General features: G+C 43.7%; 1 protein-coding gene across 1 annotated transcript in view; it reads right to left on the bottom strand.

Moving 5' to 3' along the window:
* Positions 1-18,867, bottom strand: part of LOC136676656 (phosphatidylinositol transfer protein beta isoform) — a 39,445-nt gene extending 20,578 nt beyond the window's left edge. The window contains exons 1-8 of the mRNA XM_066653799.1: positions 18,835-18,867; positions 12,442-12,472; positions 9,245-9,390; positions 7,888-7,979; positions 7,632-7,639; positions 6,878-6,952; positions 6,626-6,709; positions 1,624-1,701 (exon numbers count right to left, since the gene is read on the bottom strand). Coding sequence (XP_066509896.1) covers positions 1,624-1,701; positions 6,626-6,709; positions 6,878-6,952; positions 7,632-7,639; positions 7,888-7,979; positions 9,245-9,390; positions 12,442-12,472; positions 18,835-18,854 — 534 coding nt within the window. The 5' untranslated portion in view covers positions 18,855-18,867. The remainder of the gene's footprint in view (positions 1-1,623; positions 1,702-6,625; positions 6,710-6,877; positions 6,953-7,631; positions 7,640-7,887; positions 7,980-9,244; positions 9,391-12,441; positions 12,473-18,834) is intronic.
* Between the last annotated feature and the right edge of the window lie 4,004 nt (positions 18,868-22,871).

Here is a 22,871-nt window from a genome sequence, read left to right as displayed (position 1 = left end):
GATGGATAGATACATAGATGGACAGACACATAGATGGAGATATAGATGATGTATGGATAGATGGATGGATGATGAATAGATGGATGGATGGATGGGTGAATAAATACATAGATAGATGGATAGATACATAGATGGAGAGATAGATGATGTATGGATGGAAATATAGATGTATGGATGGATGGATGAATAGATGGATGATGTATGGATAGACAGATGGATGGATGGATGATAGATACATAGATGGATATATACATAGATGAATAGATGGATGGATGGATGAATAGATACATAGATGGAGAGATAGATGTATGGATAGATGGATAAATACATAGATGGATAGATACATAGATGGAGATATAGATGATGTATGGATAGACGGATGGATGGATGGATACATAGATGACAGATGAATTAATAGATGGATGGACAGATGATAGATGGAGAGATAGATGAAAGATGGATAGATAGATAATGGATGTATGAATGGATGTATGGATAGATATCTAGATTGATAGATTGATGAATAGATCGTAGATAGTTGATGGATAGATGGACAGATGGATAGATGGATGAATGGATATCTAGATGGATAAAAATTTAACTGGGGCTCTATGCCACTTTTTAACTTGATGAATCTCTTTCAGACTGTTTTTCTTCATGTCTTACTTGCTGATTCTCTTTCTCTCTTGCTCTCTCTCACACACACACTTGTGGATACTTGTGTTCACTTGTACCCCGTCCCCCCTGAGGGCTCATCTAACACACTTCACTTCAGTTAATTCACTAACGGAACAGCCCTTCAGACTGAGTCGGGGATTCCCCCGTGGGGAAGAGGGCAGACAGAAGGGGGCGCAGGTTCAGACCGGTTCTGACACGGGGTTTTCATCAGGAGAGGGACCAATCACGTGCGTGTAAAGCTAAACATCTGCTCCATCATGAGAACGACCCGCCCTTTAACGAGCCGAGTCAATCAGATCACGAGAACGGCTGCAACTGTGGCTTTACACGTCTCTCCCCATTCAAAAAGATACGAGTCTGGTCTTGTGCGAGAGAAGAGACGAGGGGCGTTCAATAAACTGCCTTCTATACATTTCTTAGCTCCAGCAATCAGCTGGAATTCTGTGAAGCTGCTTTGTGACATCATCAGTTGTAAAAAGAGCTATACAAATAAATATAACAGCAATTAGCTTTTTGATTCCCTGAAAAATACATTTCATCTCTTTCCCCCCCGAGATCCTTCTTCAGATTTCGGAGCAGGTAATAACCCCCGGGGTGAGTCCAGGCTGTAGGGAAGGGGACTAACGGCCTGGAGTCCACAGTGTCACACAGCGTCAGGCTCAAGTTTCCTCCACACACTTGTGTAACTCAGAAAGACCCATTAATGATGGAATAGAGCTGTTGTTTTCTTTACGTTCCTCAGAAAGCATCACTGTGTAGAACCATTATAACATTACCTGCAGGACCTGTAGATAATATCCATCCCCAGACTCTGGGGTTTGATTCCCAGCTCTGTGAGGGATGTCCGGTTGTGCTAAGAAAAGAAGTCCTGGCATGGATCAATACCAAACACCCACCTTTAAGCTTCACACTTAAGAATGACCTCCACTCAGACGCAGTCCTTACCTTCCAGTTTGGCCCCAGCGGTCCCCGTCCTGTTTTAGTGGAGTGGAAGAGGGCAGGGTCCTCGTCAGCTTTGTAATCCTGCAGATAAGATAAAACACGTTACACAGAGGACTAACACAACACCGCTCTCATCTTGACCACAATCCACCTTCGTTACACTAGTCATTGTGATGCTTCAACATCTGGGCTCAGCACTGCAGAACCTGCACCATGTAACTTCTGGAGGTGAGGAGGAGACCACCACTTCCCCTCCCTCCCTCCTCCAGTGCAGAAAACGTGAAGTACACTCTGCAGTTCTAGGGGGAGCCCATGAGCAAAAAGGCCTAATCTTACCTAGGGTTGCTTTAACTGCTCTTTAGAAGGGCTCATGGATTAGTTGATGTCAGATAAGTCCGAATGTATTGAGCTGGTTCCTAACGACCAGTGCTACAGCCACGAGTTATTTACAAATGGCGTCCATCGCAGACGGGGAACACAGGAGAGACCGATTAGAGAAGAACTTAATTATCAAAGCCACGGCTCATCGCAAGTGAGAAGAAGAGACGCAGGGGAAACCTGAGGAGTGAAGATCAGGGAACGGCGATCATTGTAATAATAATAACACACTGTCCATGACAAAAAAAGAAAGAGTAAAAATAATATTTATAAAAACCCAATGATAACTCTCCTTCTCCTGATAAATAAATAAGACCTGTTTACGTGTTTAAATAAGGGCTTCTGTTGAGGGGAGGAGAACGTCACACTGGGATGAGGTTTAGGAATGGAAACGTAAGCCATTCCCTGATTTTAATCTCTACACAGAACTCAGTCCTTTCCTGAACTATGTACATGTTTAGTGCTACATTTCAAATCAAAGGCATTGGATAAATCTATTTAAACATTGCTGCTTCATATGAAAGGGTTAAAAAACAAAGCAGAATTTAGGAGGTGATCTGGCAAAGCATTTTTCAGTGGGAAACAAATACAACAAGAGAAATGTTATTTATGTTTTATGTTGTTAAGGGTTTTAGGAATCATACAACAGCAGAAACAGGGAGGTGAGAAAAAAAACAGTGAGAGCGAGAGAGAGGAGAAACAGAGAGGGGAGAGAGAGAGAGGAGAGAAAAGAGAGAGAGAGAGAGAGGAGAGAGAGAGAGAGGAGAGAGAGAAGAAAGAGAGAAAGAGAGAGAGAAAGAAGAAAGCGAGGAGAGAAAGAGAGAGAGCGAGAGAGAGAAGAAAGAGAAAGAGAGAGGGGAGAGAGAAAGTCTCCATTTAATAAACTGGAAGAGAAGTTGGAAGAAGGGAGAAAGAAAAAAAAAAAAAAGGCACAGCAGCTAAAATAAACGGGCGAAAAGCCTTTAATTTTAACAGCATCCTCCAGGGCCTTGCGATTGTAAATAAATCATGATGCGCCTGAAGCCAAACAGCAGCTTTTCGGGCTACTATACGACAAGAGAAGCAAACAGGCAGCCTCACACACACACACACACACACACACACACCGTAAACTGGCCTGTTTAATACCATATGCACTGTCTGGAGGACAATGCGTGACTATGCACTAATGAGGCTGGGTGTGAATTCATGCAAAGCGGAGGAGGAAGAGGAGAGAGAGAGACAGACTGTGTGACTATGTGTGTGTGTGTGAGAGAGAGAGAGGCTGTGTGTGTGTGTGTGTGTAGCTGCACAGAGCCTTAATTACTTTAACTAACTCATCGTTGCAGGCTCTCAGCACAATGCCTGAGGCCAAGCCTGAGGCTAGAGCCTGATAGGGCCCACAGACACACGGAGCCTAGAGACCTGAGAGACTCACTTGCTCACTCTCTACACCACACACACACACAACTACAGGCAAGAACACTATCATTAGGAGTTCTCTCTCACTCTTACACACTCCCCTAGTTGTCGTCCTCCTCCTCCTCCTACACACACACACACACACTAAGACACTGTGGTGAACACCGGTTTGTTAAACTAGTTTTGGCCAAAGCCAGCCACTTCCACACACAGGTTTTATTCATAAACCCACAGTCTGACACTAACACACTGCAAGCAGCGTAAGAGGAAAAAAAAAACCCACAAAATAACAAAACATCTTCTCCAGAAACTTGGCAAGTTCACGTGCAGCAGCACATTATTCTTCATGAAGACTGGACAGTGCCGTACTTCTGCCCTCTTCTGCAGGGGCTTCATTTACAGAAGACAGAACCCAGTCAGGTTTCTAGGAGCGGCCCAAGTCAGAAAACGTGGGATAAAACAACCAGTTCTGATTTCGCTTTGTTTCTAACGTAAAGTGCAGACACTTTAAAACCCCGCCGTCCGAGTCTCTCCAATCACAGCGCTGGACCTGTGTTTATGTGACGAGGTTAAACAGCGAAACACACAATGAGCTCAAAGAGATGAGAGCACTGAGTAAAAACTGAGAACACGAGAACAGACGTTCTGAACAGACACGGGGGGAGAACGCTGCTGCGGGGTTTGACCCTTGTGTTGCTTTGACAGATGTTTCATTAAGAGCCAGAAGTGTGTTCCAAGTAACATTTACGACAGGGATGATTTTTATTTTTCTATATCAATGTGCTTTGTGTTCCTTGTATGAACAGGGAAGTTGTTTATGTGCTAATGCTAGCGGCTAAGCTAACGTTCACAGAATAAAGCTAAATCACTCATTAGCTGACTCTGCTTTAACTGATTCGGTTCAAAATGTAATGATCTTCAGAAAATTCGTATTAAAGGCTGCTTTACACAAGACTCTGTGTGTTTATGTGGTTTACTTAAGGTGGAATTCTAAAATGATAAACTAGCGGTAGAACCAACGACGAGGACGCTTCATGAAGTGGTGATGTAAACCAGGGAACTGTCTGAAGCTGCGTGTACCTCTCAGATTAGACTTGTTTTATATTAACGTCTGGACAATAATTCGATATCAATATATATTGCGATATTAAATGTTTCAATAACAATTATTTTTAAACATATTTTCAGTACACATTATTTACAGCACCAGCCACTGACTGAGGGTCATTACAGGGCATTGCCCTCAGTTCACTGCCCTCAATTTTAAAGTTATTAAAAAATAATACTATTGACAAAGCCCTGAAGTTGTTGTGTGATGTCGTTGTCATGGTGCTTTCTGTTGTTGGCAGTTTTTCGGTGGCTTTTTTATTGTTGATATCGATATCGGAATTATATCGTAGCTGGAACCTACCTGTAAAGCCCCGCCCTGAAAGAGGACGGGACCGATTTCTAAGGTGTGTGAGGTCAGAAACCCTGCCAGTGTGAATCCGTCTGTTCAAGTCTTTGGAACACCGCAGATTCAAAGCAGAAATGCCATGGCGCTTTTAGATTTAACACCACGTGGAAACGTTAACACTCTAAACAAGGAGAGCAATTCCCAATTCATACATCCTTCACATGGAAAAGGTATTTTAATTTACTTTCCACTACAACCCTGGATCTTAGAATCAATGGCAACTGACCATCAATGGGGAAAGGTGATACGGAGCGAAACGTGCAGTGACTATACTCCATACAGTACAGGACGATAACGACGCACTCTCAGTCTAAATGAAGTCATTCACTGCACAAACCCACCACCAGGAGGCACTACAGGAGCCGGAGACGACAAAACAAAGCCGTGTTAAAGAGGAACTTCTAAAGAAGGAGCACCCTTTACCTGTCTCTAAATCACTCAGTGGCTCAGGGAGAAATACATACAGTCGCTGTCCAAAGAAAAACATGCATCTCCAAAATGGCAGCTTTATATGACTTTCAATGCGAAATATATATGTATTATATTCCATTTCTGTTGTTACACCACGACATTTTCACACAGTGTGAAGGACAACGATGTCGTAAACTAAACATCCACCAACTCAGAGATACATGGTTTTTCACTGTAAACAAACCAGAGAGAACTGTAGTTCCCCAAAATCTTGGAGGTTGCCTTTAATTGCCCCCTCCCCCCTAACGCACACGAGTCATTTATATCCTGTTAAATTTGCATATCTAACTGTAACTTTGCAGGTCTGTTGCTCATCTTTATTCTACTGCTTTGAGAAATGCTCTGAAGTGGGAGGGGCCACTGCTGATGTTAATGTGCAAGTGGACACTACATGAGCTCAGCACGAGGACAGTGTCATTAGGGGGCGGGGACAGGCTCGTTGATTTGCATACTGTGATGTGTAATTGAGCTTCAGCACAGAGACAGATTACATCTACAGCCGAGTGGAAACTGAGGGGTTTTGTTTCACAATCAACACATATCTATTACAATTCGGAAATATTATTTCACATTTTAAGAAAAACTAGTTTATTGCACTGATATGACGCAGATACTCCGCTGTACCCAGTCACTCACACCTGTGGACAGGTTCACACACTCACCCAGTCACTCACATACACACACACACACCTGTGGACAGTTCCACACACTCACCCTGTCACTCACACCTGTGTACAGTTAAACATACTCACCCTGTCACTCACACCTGTGGACAGTGTTGCACACTCACCCTTTCACTCACACAGTCACTCATACCTGTGGACAGTTTCACACACTCACACAGTCACTCACACAGTCACTCATACCTGTGGACAGTTTCACACACTCATCCTGTCACTCACACACACACACACACGTGGACAGTTTCACACACTCATCCTGTCACTCACACCTGTGGACAGTTAAACATACTCACCCTGTCACTCACACCTGTGGACAGTGTCGCACACTCACCCTTTCACTCACACACTCACACAGTCACTCACACCTGTGGACAGTTTCACACACTCACCCAGTCACTCACACACTCACCCAGTCACACCCAGACCTGGTTTTATTTATTCACAGCATACTGTGTCTACATTTTTCCATAAAAATAACTCATGCTGCCTCCAGAAAGATAAACCTACTCCCTGACTGAGTGTTTACCTCCCTCTTCGGGCTGAGTGTGTTAGTGAAAAGTAAAGTGAGGAGGTGTGGGACGACAGAGGAACCTAGTGAAGAGAGAGAGGAACTTACACCTTGAGCGACTTGGTCTCTGTCCGCGATGTCGATGGGCAGCACCTCCACCGACTTCCACGTGGAGCCGTCCAGCTTGTGAACCTGTGGATAGAAACCCATAACAATAATAAAACCTATTAAATGTAGACATCCATACACTGTAGCTCTATTCATGATTACCTTCTTATTTACGTATCTCTGGAGGTTTAACTCAGAGCTCAGAGGGTCTTCTCTGTTCTTAACTAAAGAGAGAGTGATGAATAGACTCACGTTTTCTACTGTCCCAAGATCAGGTTTGTGCCATGTTTCAATCTTGATAAAGAAGTCATCTTTCATGTACTCGTTCTGTGAAAAAAAGGCAGAGGGGTCACCGTGTGTAAACAGCCTAAACAAAGCTGAACATCTGCACTACAACAGGCTCATTTCTGAGGGAACTGTGTGCAGCTGTGAAAACAACAAGATTTTTATCACTGTACTCAATCAGCTTTAAATCCACTACCCAACACTCATTGACTACATGTGCAGTCCTTAACGTGTCCACTAGATGGAGCCAAGACCTCATGAAAGAGTTCAAATGGACTGCTGTAAACACCCAGGGCGTGCAACATGCACCACAACAACTCCAAAAAACAGACATCCACCAGCAGCAGCACACAAGCCCAATGCCAACACCTCTGGGATGAGATGGAGCTGTGTTTGTGATTCAGCACCTGTCCTCCCTGAGGTAGATAAGACTGAATGCCATCAAATCCAAACAAAACATTTATTGTAAACCATTTCCAGAAGAGCAGGAGTTGTTACTGCAGTCAATTGAGAACAGAGCCTGTGTCGTTGATAATCCAGGCTCAGCACTGCAGAAACTGCGCTATGTAACTTTGAGGAGGGTAGGAAACCACACCCTCTCCCTAATGATGTCAGTACAGTGCTGTAAAAGTGAACTAGCCCCAGGAGTGAAAACCTACCTAGTGTTCCTTTAAAATTCTACATCATTATAACTTATGGACTGGGTTTGAAGAGTACGTACCGTCACGACTGTTCCACGAGGACGACATGTGAAAGAAAAGGAAGAAAACAGTTATGTATCAGGTGCAGAGTGATAAAGTTTTAGCACAAACCTAATAAACTATTTGACTGTGGATGTTTGTTTATATATGTTTACTGTCACTGGTGTTGGACTGGCTTTAAAATTTTTCCTCACATTTCTGAGGAAATAAACTAAAATCCCACACGTGTTTGAACTGCAGTGTCACACCAGTGACTTGTTCAGAGGCATCACTCACTCGTCCGGCAGTACGGATAAGCGTTCCAGGCTTTTTCGTGGAAAACCAGAGATCCTTCTGGAGCGATCATCCTCACAAAGCCAGGAACTTTACTGCACACAGAGAAACAAGAAGTCAACGCTACTGTCATTTATTCTAATCACAGAGGGTCTGAGTGAGAACACACCTCGCTACTGAACATTTACCAAAGCAGAGCAGCAGCGCAGACGTTCAGCAACACTTCATAAAGCCCTACGATTGGTGGTTTATTTTTCCTGTTGTTTCTATTTTCCATTTTTTAGGACGTTAAAGGCCACATTAACGATTCTAGGAAACTGTTGCTCTCTGGTTGTTTGCATTCAGAAGCTCCGCCCCTTTTAAGGAAAGAATGGTATGTTTGAGGGGGAAAAACCCACAGAAACTCATCTGGAACTTGAGTTGTTAAGTTTTGTAGCACTTTTGGTCTGCGTTTACTTTCATGCCGTTAGTGCTCTCCCCATATTCAACCATAATTGATGTAATAGGAACAGTAAAAGTGAAAGTTACCCAGCTATGAAGCAGGAACAGTGCAATAACACCATCCGAGATCCTTTATTTATTTATTTACTTTATTTACTTACTGACACTAGAACTTTGTAAACAGACAGAAGAGCAGCAAATGGTGAGGAAACGCCTTCTGGAAGTACTGATATTTTTTACTAAAATCGTGAACCTTACCTTTAACTGTTCTTCCTTCATTAAGACAAACACATACAAATGATATGTTTATTACAATCAACATTTTAAAGATTTAAAGAAATACAAATTAAACCCAATACTTTACTCAGCAACTTGATGATGTCACAATGCAGCTTTAAAAACATAAAAAATGTAATTTTTATTTAATTCTGGAATTATTTTGAAAACATTTATTGTCATTTTTTGCTTTCAGGTATATTTTGATACACCCCCCCCCCCCCCCATGGGAGGCAGGGCATCATCTGAAAGGGGCGTGGCATAATGACTTACAGCATAAAGAACACAAAGGACCTTCCTCAGTGAATTGACTTGACTACGAGAAATATCACTGAACACTCACACTATACAGTGGCAAAGTTCTGTACAGAGAGCTCTTTAAGTCAACATTCGGCACCAGTATTCTAAAGGCAAACGCCTGGAACGTGTTAAGGTATGCACTTTGATGACAGTCCCTCACAACTGGACCTGAGATTCAAAGTAAGATAGCATAGATCTGACTTTGCTTTGTGCAGAGAAGGAAGAGATGAGTGAAAACTAACCCCAGTGAGGCACACAAAGGGAGAACATGGTTGGAACCCAGGCCCTCATGGCCCTGGAGCTGCTTTAATAACTTTATGATCATCCACACTTGATTACGCACCTTTTAAGATGATAGATCTTGTGCGTGTACTGGCCTTTCTCTCCATCTTTCTCGTAAGGCTCGTTCTTCAGCACCTCGATGCCCTCTCCCCCTCCCGTTTCGTTCTTACTTGCCTCAGCCACAGAGTACAGCTGGCCCACCTGGTACTAAAGAGGCAGAAAGAGATGGGGACTTTCAGAACAAGGGGGTACACCATTCCATTTGATTAATTTTAATCCACAGCAGATGAAGCCTCACCCAAACTGGGCCCTCAGCCGATTGATACCACAGCAGTACGACAATAAAAAATTACCCACAATCCATTGAGAATGTAGGGCTGGACAATTATTCAATAACAATATATATTTATTCATTCATTCATTCATTATCTGTAAGCACTTATCCAGTTCAGGGTCGCGGTGGGTCCAGAGGCTACCTGGAATCATTGGGCACAAGGCGGGAATAAACCCTGGAGGGGGCGCCAGTCCTTCACAGGGCAACACACACACACACATTCACTCACACCTACGGACACTTGAGTCGCCAATTCACGCAGACACAGAGAGAACACACCACACTCCTCACAGACAGTCACCCAGAGGAAACCCATGCAGACACAGAGAGAACACACCACACTCCTCACAGACAGTCACCCGGAGGAAACCCACACAGACACAGAGAGAACACACCACACTCCACGCAGACAGTCACCCGGAGGAAACCCACGCAGACACAGGGAGAACACACCACACTCCCCACAGACAGTCACCCGGAGGAAACCCACGCAGACACAGAGAGAACACACCACACTCCTCACAGACAGTCACCCGGAGGAAACCCACACAGACACAGAGAGAACACACCACACTCCTCACAGACAGTCACCCGGAGGAAACCCACGCAGACACAGAGAGAACACACCACACTCCTCACAGACAGTCACCCGGAGGAAACCCACGCAGACACAGAGAGAACACACCACACTCCTCACAGCCGCAAAGTTGTTGTTTGAGGTGATGTCATGTTGCTTTTAGTTATTGGCCATTTTTCTTAGTGTTTTTTTATTTATTTTCTTTTAATATTCATATACAATATTTGAATTATATCATATCAACCAAAATTAGGAAATGTATTGTGATATCAATTTTGACCGTATCGTCCAGCTCTAAGAGATTGGTTTATAATTTTTCACATTTCTGAAGTGTACACTAGGGACGGGCGATACGAAAAATCACAGAAAAATACTTTTAGCAATTCAAGAGCACACTGTTGACACAAAATCAATGTTATACTAATATTATAGTAAGTTATACAGTGGAACCTCTACCTACGAACTTGATCCATTCCGTGACCCGGTTCGTAAGTGGAAAAGTTCGCTTCTCGAGTCAATTTTCCCCATTTAAAATAATGGAAAAGCAATTAACGCATTCCAGCCCCCGCCCCGAAAGTCACCTTTTTTGCACTGATATATGTTTACAACACTCTCAAATTAGTAAAAAAAAATACACGTGGCATTACGAAAAATAAAAAAGAAACACAGTGGAAACAGTAATAAAAAAGAAATAATAAAGTTGTAAGTGGTTACACATCGCTACCTTGAAGACGTGACGACTGGCTGGAGGAGTAACACAGGCACTGGCTGTATGACGGGAGGTGGGGGGGTGTGGAATAACGGAGAGTAAGTGGTGAATGTGGGGAGACGAAGCGTAGATACAGTTTAACTTAGCACGAATTTCCATGCCTGCTATTTACACTAATGCTAAATTGCTAAAGCTACAATGTGCTAATCTTAAAAGCTCACTCAAGTCTGGGCGCGCTGGGAGACTCGCCTATTGGGGTCAGTGGCCATTTCCAGCCGCCGGCTCGACGGAGGCTAGGGTTCGTTTCTAGAGTCGTGGTTCGTTGGTGGAGGCTATAAATACTCAAATGCCCGGTTCGTATCTTGGAAAGTTCATTAGTAGAGGTTCCACTGTACTATATTACATGGTTATATTCATTAAAAAGTAATATTTTACTAAAAATTTAACAAACAAAAATCTGTAAAAACACTTGCTGATTTTGTAAACTGTAACATACCAAGATTCTGTATCTTACATACCACCAAAGTGAAGAAAAGTGTGTGTGCGTATAAACAGCAAATGTAAAGAATTATACAAAAAGTAACCTTAAAACTTCACAGTAAATAACAAAAACACAATAGTTGCTGTGCTGAGTCACTACGTAAACAAGTCAGAATATTACGATCAACACGATACTGATATTTTTATATCATTTTTAAAATTATGAATCCGAACTATAATATGGCACAGCCCTAGTGTACACACTCACCCAATCAGTCACACACACACCATGGACAGTTTGACACACTCACACAGACAATCCACATACCAACATGTGTGTTTGGACAATGGGAGGCAACCAGAGAACCCAGAGGAAACCCAGAGAACACACCACACTCCTCACAGACAGTGACCAGAGGCGGGGATTAAACCCAGGACCCCAAGACCCTGCAGCTGTGTGGCAGTGACACCACATGACTCCCAAAACACTGATCGGTGTAATTTGTTCAACATAATTCATCAAATATTTCTCATTTATTTATATCATCACAATTTACAAATATGTCCATTTTTTAACCCTGATCACACTTTCTTTCTTATGTTTTCTTTGTATTCCGGGGCTCCACACGCCCTGGCCTTCGTCCCTGGATGGCCCAAAGACTTCTTAAATGGTGCTCTGGACAACAAACTTCCCTTCTGAACGCCCCCACAGTGCCTGAGCAAGGAGAGCACGTGCTGAAAACTTACGCAACCGAGCTGAGTAATCGAGGCTTTGGAGCTCGGGACCAGAGGACTTCCCGGGTCAGTCAGGGCAGTGCAGCTGGATTAACAACTGCTTAGAGCTCCTGCCTCATTCCTTGCCCTTGTACGGGGAGCTGATAGAGGGTCTCATGGGTTTCGTAATAAAACCTCAATGATTTGAAATGTGCTTATAAACAGAGTGGAGGGGCTTTTACACCACAGTTACAGCAGCTGGAGTTGCACATGTCCTCTGAGGGTAATCTGATCACACCTATACAACTATGAAATCACTGCAACCTGATGGGCATCATTTAAACAAAACATTTGTGTGAAGCTGTGGACATGGGTTTGTTTAGGTGGATATTTCATGTTTAATTGTTTGAAAGTGTTTGGATATGAACGGAAAAATCTCCTTACCTCCTCCACAGTGCACGGTAAGACAACACGGCTGCAAAAGAAGAGCGAGAAGAGATGTATCAGTGAAAAAAACAGCAAACTACAAACCACACACACACACACACATCTCATGTTATCTGATCTTAGACAAAGTGGACTTCAAGGGACTAGAGAAGACAGTTCAGTAAAGACAATAAACCTACACAGTGTACGGTATAACTCTCAGAGCGAGGTTTAATCACACCGGAGGAAGATCACAAAGCGAGGTTTAATCACACCGGGGGAAGCTCACAGTGCGGGGTTTAATCACACCAAGAGAAGCTCACAAAGCGAGGTTTACACCGGGGTAACTGACAGAGGAGGGTTTAATCACACCGGGGTAACTGACAGAGCAGGGTTTAATCACCCCGGGGTAACTGACAGAGCAGGGTTTAATCACCCCGGGGTAACTGACAGAGCAGGGTTTAATCACCCCGGGGTAACTGACAGAGGAGGGTTTAATCACCCCGGGGTAACTGACAGAGGAGGGTTTAATCACCCCGGGGTAACTGACAGAGGAGGGTTTAATCACCCCGGGGTAACTGACAGAGGAGGGTTTAATCACACCGGGGTAACTGACAGAGGAGGGTTTAATCACACCGGGGTAACTGACAGAGCAGGGTTTAATCACCCCGGGGTAACTGACAGAGGAGGGTTTAATCACCCCGGGGTAACTGACAGAGGAGGGTTTAATCACCCCGGGGTAACTGACAGAGGAAGGTTTAATCACCCCGGGGTAACTGACAGAGGAGGGTTTAATCACACCGGGGTAACTGACAGAGGAGGGTTTAATCACACCGGGGTAACTGACAGAGGAGGGTTTAATCACACCGGGGTAACTGACAGAGGAGGGTTTAATCACACCGGGGTAACTGACAGAGGAGGGTTTAATCACACCGGGGTAACTGACAGAGCAGGGTTTAATCACACCGGGGTAACTGACAGAGCAGGGTTTAATCACACCGGGGTAACTGACAGAGCAGGGTTTTGTTGCAAAATATCTGACGGAAAGCACAGTATAGGATACAAAAGAAGCCTCTAATGACAAACCAGGGAAACACAGCTAATCTTTTTCACACCTCGAGCAGAAGCACCCAATTGAGAACGAGGAAAGTCAAAAATGTCGCAAGGAGCTCGACAACCAATGAGCTCTAACCCAAAGAGAGAACACACTGACTGAGCACCACAGTTATTCTGCAGTTGTTTTGTTATTTACTGTTCAGCTTTAAAGATATTTTCATGTTTGCTGTTCACAGGTCTGTAAATAAGTGCAATATATTTTTCTTAAAAATAATAAAATATTTATCCATGATTTGTCACATCACCAAGAATATCATTATCACAGGTCCACGTCTAAGGCCACATCGCCCACCCCTGTTAACAATGCTTTCAGGTCGACACTGAACTGAAACAGACACCTGGACCATGTCTTGTTCGGCCAGCCATCTGCTGCTGCACCATGATGCATGTTACATCCATATCAATATCAATAGGATCCAGCAGCGGGATCCAAACACGAGGAAACCTGATATCTCAGAAAACAGCCATCAGACGACAGACGGAGGAAATGCATCTCCAATGTGTTGAGACCTCTTATTGTGTTCTCCCTCAGATAACCTCATCAGGAGGGTCTCCCATTCAGGGGTAACCACAGAACCAGAGGGCAAACAAGGACGTGTGTGTTTGATTCAGCAACTTGAGCTAGATCACAGTCTCTAATCAGGGATGCTCTGTGCAGTAGGAACATGGCTATAACACAGGAGCCTTTTTCAACTAAAAGAGTTCTGTTCAGGATTCTTGGAACCTTGGCAATATACAGCGAAGTGCCCAGCATTTTCATTTCGAGTTTTGATGGGAACCAAGGACACGTCATCAGCAGGGGGCGCTGTGGGGCTCGGATCCAGATTCGCTTTGGTTGAATTCAGCACCAGAGCCTGAGATAAACTTACAGTGTCAGGACAGAGTCATGGTTTATCCACTGTTTACAGCGCGGTCAGATCAGCGTGAGACATGACACTCCTGTGAACATGAAACTACGTTCCGAGTGGTCCAACAGAGTTGGTGAACAGTATACATAACTAATGAACGAGTACCAGAACAGCCGAGTATTCGGGGCTAGCCCTAGTGAACAGTGCTGAAAAATAGCTAACACACCTTGTGTCACACTTTAATTTATTTATAACAGACTGTAAATGACACGCCCAGACCCACTGCGTGATAATACTTAATCTGAATCTCTGAGCTCTTTCTGGAGCTTCTTTATCTGAATACGCCTTCTAGTCCAAACGTCACAGAGTACACAGAGATGAACCACTCCAAGCCATCCAAAAGCTACCGGATGGAGCTCCACTCCAGAGAATGTAATTATATTACTACATGGGCCAGTGGGGCCCCTCGAAGCTCGTGCATGGCTCCTCTGGAGCGTCTCATTCTGCAATGCATTGCTCTGGAGTCTGAGCACAATCAATCTCAAGTCCCTGACTTTTTGTAATGATAACGGACAAGGTCACACTGACCACAAAGCCATGACATTACACAAGAGCACAGAAAAGTACACATTACATGGACAACTGCCAAATCTAACACAAGATACTGAGACTGAACCGAGAGAAAGAGAAGAGAAAAACAAAAAACAAACAAAAAAAAAACCTCTGACTCGACAGCAGCACATGCAAACCCACTGAGGCTAAGCAGGTCTGGGCCAGTCTTGATAAGATGCCTCCTGGAAAAGAGTGCGTGGCTGTTAGAAGTCAGATTTGGTCGAGTCAACAGGGGGCTCTGTCCCTGTAGTCTACGTAGATCCCAATGCACAGGTGCAGTCACAGGGACACTGTACTGGACACCGGGCTCAGTCCTTCGGATTAGACTTAAAACTTATGAGGTGTGACCCCAATGTTTGGTTAAACTTGCCACTACGGTCACTCCTAATCATCACATTCAAAGAAAACAGGCTCAGTCATTCCCTCTAACAGCTGATGTGTGCTGAGTGTGTTGATGGGCACTTTGGGGGTCTGGAGAAGTACTGGAGAAGTGTACCTACCAATACTTATACACTGAATACTAGCACAGACAGGACCTTGCTTGTGTCAGATCCTAGTGCTTAATGGCAAAAGTATTACAACTCACACAAAGGGGACTATTTTTAGCAGTTGACGTATATCCAGCAAATAGTTTGAGTGTGGCTGCAAAGTTCTTGGGCTGGGCTGAAGCCACCACTTCTCAATATCATACTACACAAGTACAGACCAGACAGCAGCACTGGACACTGGCATATGAGCACATCCCAAACAGTGAATAACCACTGACCTGTGAACTCAGTCAGTCATTTCCACATGCAAAACCTAGTAATGAATGGATTTGTTATTATATGTTACGTGTTCTAACGTAGTCCCTGAATTAGCTGGTTTAGGCCACAACAACTACCAATGACTGCTATCTTCAGTCAGTCATTGACTGTAAGAACTTATCCAATTCAGAGTTGCAGTGGGTCTGAAGCCTACCTGGAATCACTGGGCACAGGGTGGGAACACACACTGAAGAGGGCACCAGTCCTTCACAGGCGACACACATATCTATGGACACTTTTGAGTCAGCAATTCACCTACCATCGTGTGTTTTTGGAGCATGGGAGGAAACCCACGCGGACACCGGGAGAACACACCACACTCCTCACAGACAGTCACCCAGAGGAAACCCACGCAGACACAGGGAGAACACACCACACTCCTCACAGACAGTCACCCAGAGGAAACCCACGCAGACACATGGAGAACACACCACACTCCTCACAGACAGTCACCCGGAGGAAACCCACGCAGACACAGGGAGAACACACCACACTCCTCACGGACAGTCACCCGGAGGAAACCCACGCAGACACAGGGAGAACACACCACACTCCTCACAGACAGTCACCCGGAGCGGGACTCGAACCCACAACCTCCAGGACTCTGGAGCTGTGTGACTGCGACACTAACCTGCTGCACCACTGTGCCAGCCTACTGCTAACTCACTGCTATTCATTTTAATAGTGTATTTCCTATAATGCAATATTAACCACTCAGTGTAATTACAGGCCTGTGTGCTTTTTATTACATCAGACCACTGTGTCTCGGCTCCGTCTCTCTGAATTAAAGAGAGGACAAAATCCTGTTGCCCTTTTCGTGTACAGACTGAGCTAGGCGTTCTATGCCCTCGAGAGCGCATTGTACACCGAGCACTCGGTTTCAGAAGTGGCTCTCATGAAAAACCAATACGCGCTCGCCAGGCCTGTCATAGTAATTATGCTATTGACTTACTGTACAGTACATGGACATTTCCTCAATCATTTTTGCCGACCTCAATACTCCCCATTGTGTTTAGTGGCATGTTGGTTTACATAAAACTGGCGTTATCAGTATCTCAGCCAGTCATGTCATTCCATTCTCTCATTTCCATACAGAGCACTATTCTGTTGATTTATTTACACTTTTTTAATACAGTCCCCATGTCTATATATTCTTAATAACTGAAAAGTTCATTGCTTTTTAAAGCATTGCAACTGCAGTATTATGCTATTACATTATCTTTATTGGCATAGAATTGCATTAAATTGACCAGTTGGCGCAACTCCACTGTGTGTATAATCTGACGTAGCTAAACAGAATCCCCTGATCAACACGTTATGGAGAAACAAGGGACACCTGATGTCGCAGCAGACATGACAGTAAAAGCCCTGAAAGGTCTCCTCTATATACAAAACAGAAACTGAAATGAAGGAAATTAATAAGGAGTGTTTTCCTGTCTTCTCTGTGTAAACTGGCTGAATCACTGCTGTGAGGGTTTGATTGCTTTCAGCCACAAGCGTGGTACTGAAGTCACCAATGTATCCCACCCTGAGGTCTCAGACGGAGCTCTTTTTCGGGCATGAGCTGAGGCTCCTGAGGCAGCTCCAGTGCATTGCTGTGAGGTAATACCCACACTGAGGCGTGCATGTGTTAAACAGTCAGCAGTCCCTATTAAAACCACAGATTTAGCAACAAACTCAGAATAGCGTGATTCATTCGCTTCCAGGAGTCAGTCCCACTATTTCAGTAAAATGCATTTTTTTAATACTTTTTTTTTTTGGGCTGGGTAAGTGTGAGCCCACTGTGAGTCACTTGGAGTTACACTTACCCAGCCCAAAAAAAAAAGTATTAAAAAAATGCATTTTACTGAAATAGTGGGATAAATATTTTAAACACTGAATTAAAAAAGGTCACCAATTTAGTTTATTTTTAAAAATCACCAAACAAGTCAAAAGTTCTTAATATTAATATATTTTTTCTTTTTTTTCCTCCTCCAAATGAATCACGATAAATACACCCAGTAAACATTTAGCTGTTGATTCAACGTTGAAATAACGTAATGACTGCCGTCTAATCAACGTTCTCTTAAGGTTGAAAATGAAAGTTGAAAAGACGTGCAAACACAGACATTGAAAAGACGACTATTAGACGTATTTTGGACGTCCATTGACGTTATTAATTGGTCCCGAAATAAATTACTTGTATAAAACGCGTTTTGGACGTCCACTGACGTTATTGATTGGTCACCACTTAACTAACTTATTAAGATGGAATTTGGACGTCCATTGACGTTTAAAACATGTCCTTGACGGACAGACTACTTTTAGACCTGTTTTGAACGTCCAGGGACGTTCCTTGTTTACTGGGCATCCATCGGCCAAAAGATTAAAACGATTTCCTTGTTTCTCCACTCACTCTCCAGTCTATCAGCTCAGGAGTCCTGATCAGTGAAGATCAAAGTGAAAGTGTGCGACAAGGTATGCAGAGCAACAGGTGGACTATATTCTGTAACTGTAGATATACAAAGTGCCCTGTATGGTCCGTGAGGCTGATAAAACAGACGGGGAGCGTAGAAACAAGTAGGTAGCTTTAATGTTATGGCTGACCGCTGTAAACACAGAAAGCACACAACAACTTTGAAGCCTAAGCCTGCTGTGAGATGTGTAAGACACGAGTAAACCTAAAACCTGGGGCAAACCAAGTTTTAAAAGCGTAGAAAACCCTTATTTCCTGTCTGGAACTGCTTGTGTGTTTCGCCGGGACTCTGACCAGTGGTGGACTGGTCAATAAAGCGTAAATAAGTGAACATTTCGGTCATTTTCCACTCTTCTGGTCCTTTTACCTGTACACAACGTTAGTTCTCCTGTCAAAGCCGGTAGTTAGGCCAGAGTTTCAGCATTTTAAGCGGGAAAAGCGGCTTTAAACTACCTTAAACCCAGGTGTAAACCCCCTGAGCCCCCGTAGACAGGTCCGTGAAGCCTTTCGCATAAGCGCACAGTACCACTGAGTTGTTTATACACAAAGAAAACTATTAACGCATCATACTTACTATTCTTTGATGAGCACCATCTTCTCCCTCACGGCTGCGCCTGCGCAGTGCAACTGACGTCACCCCGCGGTTTTCAACACGCCATGCTCGCTCAGCGGAGCGGGCGGGACCAGTGGGCGGGGCAACTGTCAACCACTCGGCTGCAGCCAACCAAGCAACAGATTTTTCCTGTCTATCATTTATTTCTTTTTAAGCTCAGCAAAGCGGCTTACGTTCTCACACCCAGCATAGACATGTATAAAACGAACCGGGGAGCAGCTGCACATGATCATGAAGTCACCTTGCTCAGGGATGCTCAAGGCCAAGTCTGGCCTATAAAGGTACAGATCTCCAGCACCTGGCTACGGAGCAGTGGACCTGTGTTCTCTGGAAGAAAGGCATACAGAACTATTCGTCCAACATCAGCACCTGGCCTCACTGATGCAGCATGCTGTAAAATCCTCACAGAAATGTTCCAGCTTCTGGTGTAAAGCCTTCCCAGGAGAGTAGAGGCTGTTATTGTAGAAGGAGGGGGGACTAACACCTGATTAATGCCCCTGTTTTTATCTGATTTTTTGTAGAATGGAACAGTAGTTTCACTGCCACAGAGATCCAGGGTCCTCTCCTCATGTCACTGTCTGTGAAGAGTGTTGTGTGCTCTCCCTGTGTCTGTGTGGATTTCCTCCAGGTGCTTGGGATTCCACACACAGGTAGGAGGATTGGCTGTGTGACAGAGTGAGTGTGTGAAACTGTTCCAAAGTGTGACTGTGTGATTGGGGGTAGGCACCAGACCCACTTCAACCCTGATCAGGGGGAAGTGATTATAGTAGATTAATGAATGGATGAATGAATGTGTAGTGGAGTATGAGCCAAATATGAATATCGGACAATCAAGAAATGAAAAGTTTTGAATTAAAACTTTTCCAGTCTGCAGAAGACTTTTCGTCTGCAACATAGCAGCCCCCACACACACACCCAATCTAAAGACATCAAAAGAACCCTTTTAAGTAACACATGGCCCCAACACCCCCCTTCTCTCTTTTAACTAACAGGAACTGTCGAGATAACTAACTTAAAGAGACAGGAACCTCAAACAAAGAAGAGAGCTTTTACGGCCCGTTTTTATGACAATGGCACCTAAATGTCTAATCCTTATCTTTCACGGAGATCAACAGATGTTCAAACCAAAGTGACCTCGAGTGAACTCCCGTGAACCAACAGCTGAAACACGGATTAACAACGACACCAAATGGACACTGGCGGAACTACACCTCGCCCGGAGTCGCCGCAAGACAATAGCGAAAATAGTCGATCTCTGAGTTATTTGTGTATAAACGAACGTATGAATGTCACTTTCTGTACCCTCAGATGAATGCCTACCTTCTAATGAAATGATGTATAATGCCGATTGTTTCTATTACAAAGAAGATCAGTTTTGTCTCTGAATGAGAGAAAATGGATTAATGTTTTATTTTTCAGCGTATCATCACGAATTGGACGTGAACAATGTACTCAAGATGGGACCTTATGTAAATGTCTGATATTAATAGTCCAATGTACTCATTGTTATAGGTTGATAACAGGTATAAGAATTTTGATACGAGAAACTCATATTCCTTATGTATGAATCACAGAGTCAAAACCCCCTCCTCCTACTCTCTCTCTCTCTCTCTCTCCCTCACGAGAGTCACGTGAGTCTGGACTCGCGTCCAATCAGAAAGAGGACGCCTCCCATTAGGGCGTGACCGCGCCAGCCTTGAAAAGGACAAACAGTAAGACAGACAAGGAGTTCGAAGTTTGAAGAGTCGCGAGGACTCTACAAAGTAACGGACCACTGAAAAAAGAGAGGACCACGAGGAGATCCGAGAAACCTTAAACAACAAAAAAACGCTGTCTCTTCCACGCCGACAACGAAACAAAGGAACCCTCTCAGAGACTTCAGAAAAGCTTACGAGAGACGTCTCGAAATTAGCTAAGAGTATGAAGTTTTACTAATACGTCGAGTAATTTGAATATCTTTCTTTTCCTTTAATCTTGTTTATGTTTATTACCTATCGAAGTGTGATCTCACGAGTGATCAAAGCGGGTGAAACTTATTTGTGGCCAAAGTAAGGTATCAACCGTTTGAGTAATCGATAACAGATATATTAACGTTATAAGCTGATTCCTGAAGACATCAATCCTGGAAAGCTGAACAACGAGACTAGCTAATACTCTGAAAAAGCCTTTCCACTACGGTGGAAAACCAGCCACGCCTGTGAAAAACCGAAGAAGGGAAATCTCGATCAACGCAGCTCAGCTCGGAATCGAGGGTCTTCAAATCGACTGTAAAGAGATCCTCCATAAGCGGGCCTGCTTCTCACCACGTGGGAACGACGAGAACACCCCGGGACACGGAGATTAAACAACAGGACGCGACGGCTCGGTGAAACGGCGAACGAGTAAGCTAGCGTATTTAACACCTTTTCAGTAGCTGATGTCCAAACAAACCCTCTTTATAATTTACCATTTATTAACCTTAGTTAGCAACAATTTAGTCACAAGTTAGAAGTGCCTAGCTCACCTTAAGGTCAAAATCAGTTCCCCCTGCCGGACACCGTGAGATTACAGGGTTGTGCTATGTTAACTAAATATCTTCTTTTTATTAATAAAACTCTCATTATTTGAAGTCACAGTTTTTGCAATTTATTCATTAGAATTTCTGAAAATCCTGAAGAACTCATTTAGCATGATTATTATTCATTCTCAAACTAATTATTAATGTTTTAATTGCTTAAACCAATTATAAATCTTAATTAATATCATTAAGTCAAATATCAGAGGTTGGAGGAGTTGAATAAGGTCAAGGCTATAAAACAAATTATAAAATTATATATATATGTATCGGGGTGTATGACCAACATCCACTACATATAAAATATATATATTTTATTGGCGCCCACGCGAGGCCAGGAAAAAGGCTTTTTAATGAGCAAACTGCAAAACACTGAATATCAGCTTGGGTTTATGAAATACTTTCCGCTGTTTGTGTTGCTGAATAACGATTGAGATTCAAAGCTTGATGTGGGTAATTTCGTGTTGTGTTTGTTACTGCTGAAAAACTGTTCTGTGATATATACCGGTTAGAAAATAAGCTTGGTTGTTTTTAAAAGAGCGCGGCTCTGCGCCATTTTGCATGCATTAAATTGAGGCCTGGGCACGTCTGAACTGCGCGAAATTCCGCTGTGAGACTTTGCCGTCGGATTCGACCTCCCGCCGCGAAATCCCGGCGAAGAGAGACCACCGAACCGAATACCCCCGTTCGTTTTAAACTGGGTCGCTACCAGCGTTAATAACGAGATCGCGCGCTAGGCGATTGGGAGGTTATTAAACAGCCGAAAATACGGCTTGTATGAAGAGCAGTCTGCTCTCGTCAGCTGTTCCTGTTAAACTGAAATCATACTCAGAAAGGAACGAACCCCTTTGAAGGGGCGGAGCTGAAACTAAGGAGGGAAATTCAAAACGCCCCCAAAACAGAGGAAGACAAATTCCCTCTTGTGGTATAAGTGCGTAATTGCAGGGAAAAATACTTCATAACTAGCGTCTATTGAAGCGTGTCCTCCCTTGCTCCTCCTTGTGGTCAAGTGGTGCTACCCTTGACGGTTGATTCCCGTACACCCTCTAGTGGTTGGGAGGTTGTCCGCCGAGACAACATAAGTGTTTAGCAGCCCTCTGGTGTTTAAAAGTTGTCATTACAGATGAAATTCTTTTAAAATACCTTAGTGTAAAATCTCTGTTCCCCTTTTAAAATTTTAATTTTTATTTTTTTGATAGAGTATCTGAGCGTTTAAAATCTTTATTCCATTTTAGATTTTAATCTGATAACACCCTCTAGTGTTGAAACTTCCCGCTACAGTGGAAATTCCCATTTGTGTTAGTGTATCTGCTGGTACCGTGTCTATTGGGACTCTCACCAGCGCCGACTGGTGTCCATTGCTGCTATTGCATTGTAACTTGCTTGTCGCCCTCTGGTGTCCTAGTCTGGTATTACAATTTAAGTTCAACTTAAATACTGAAGC

The sequence above is a fragment of the Hoplias malabaricus genome, chromosome X2 (genome assembly GCF_029633855.1).
Source record: "Hoplias malabaricus isolate fHopMal1 chromosome X2, fHopMal1.hap1, whole genome shotgun sequence".
NCBI lineage: Eukaryota > Metazoa > Chordata > Actinopteri > Characiformes > Erythrinidae > Hoplias > Hoplias malabaricus.
Note: the sequence above shows the minus strand (reverse complement) of the source record. Positions and strands in the feature narration are given on the sequence as shown.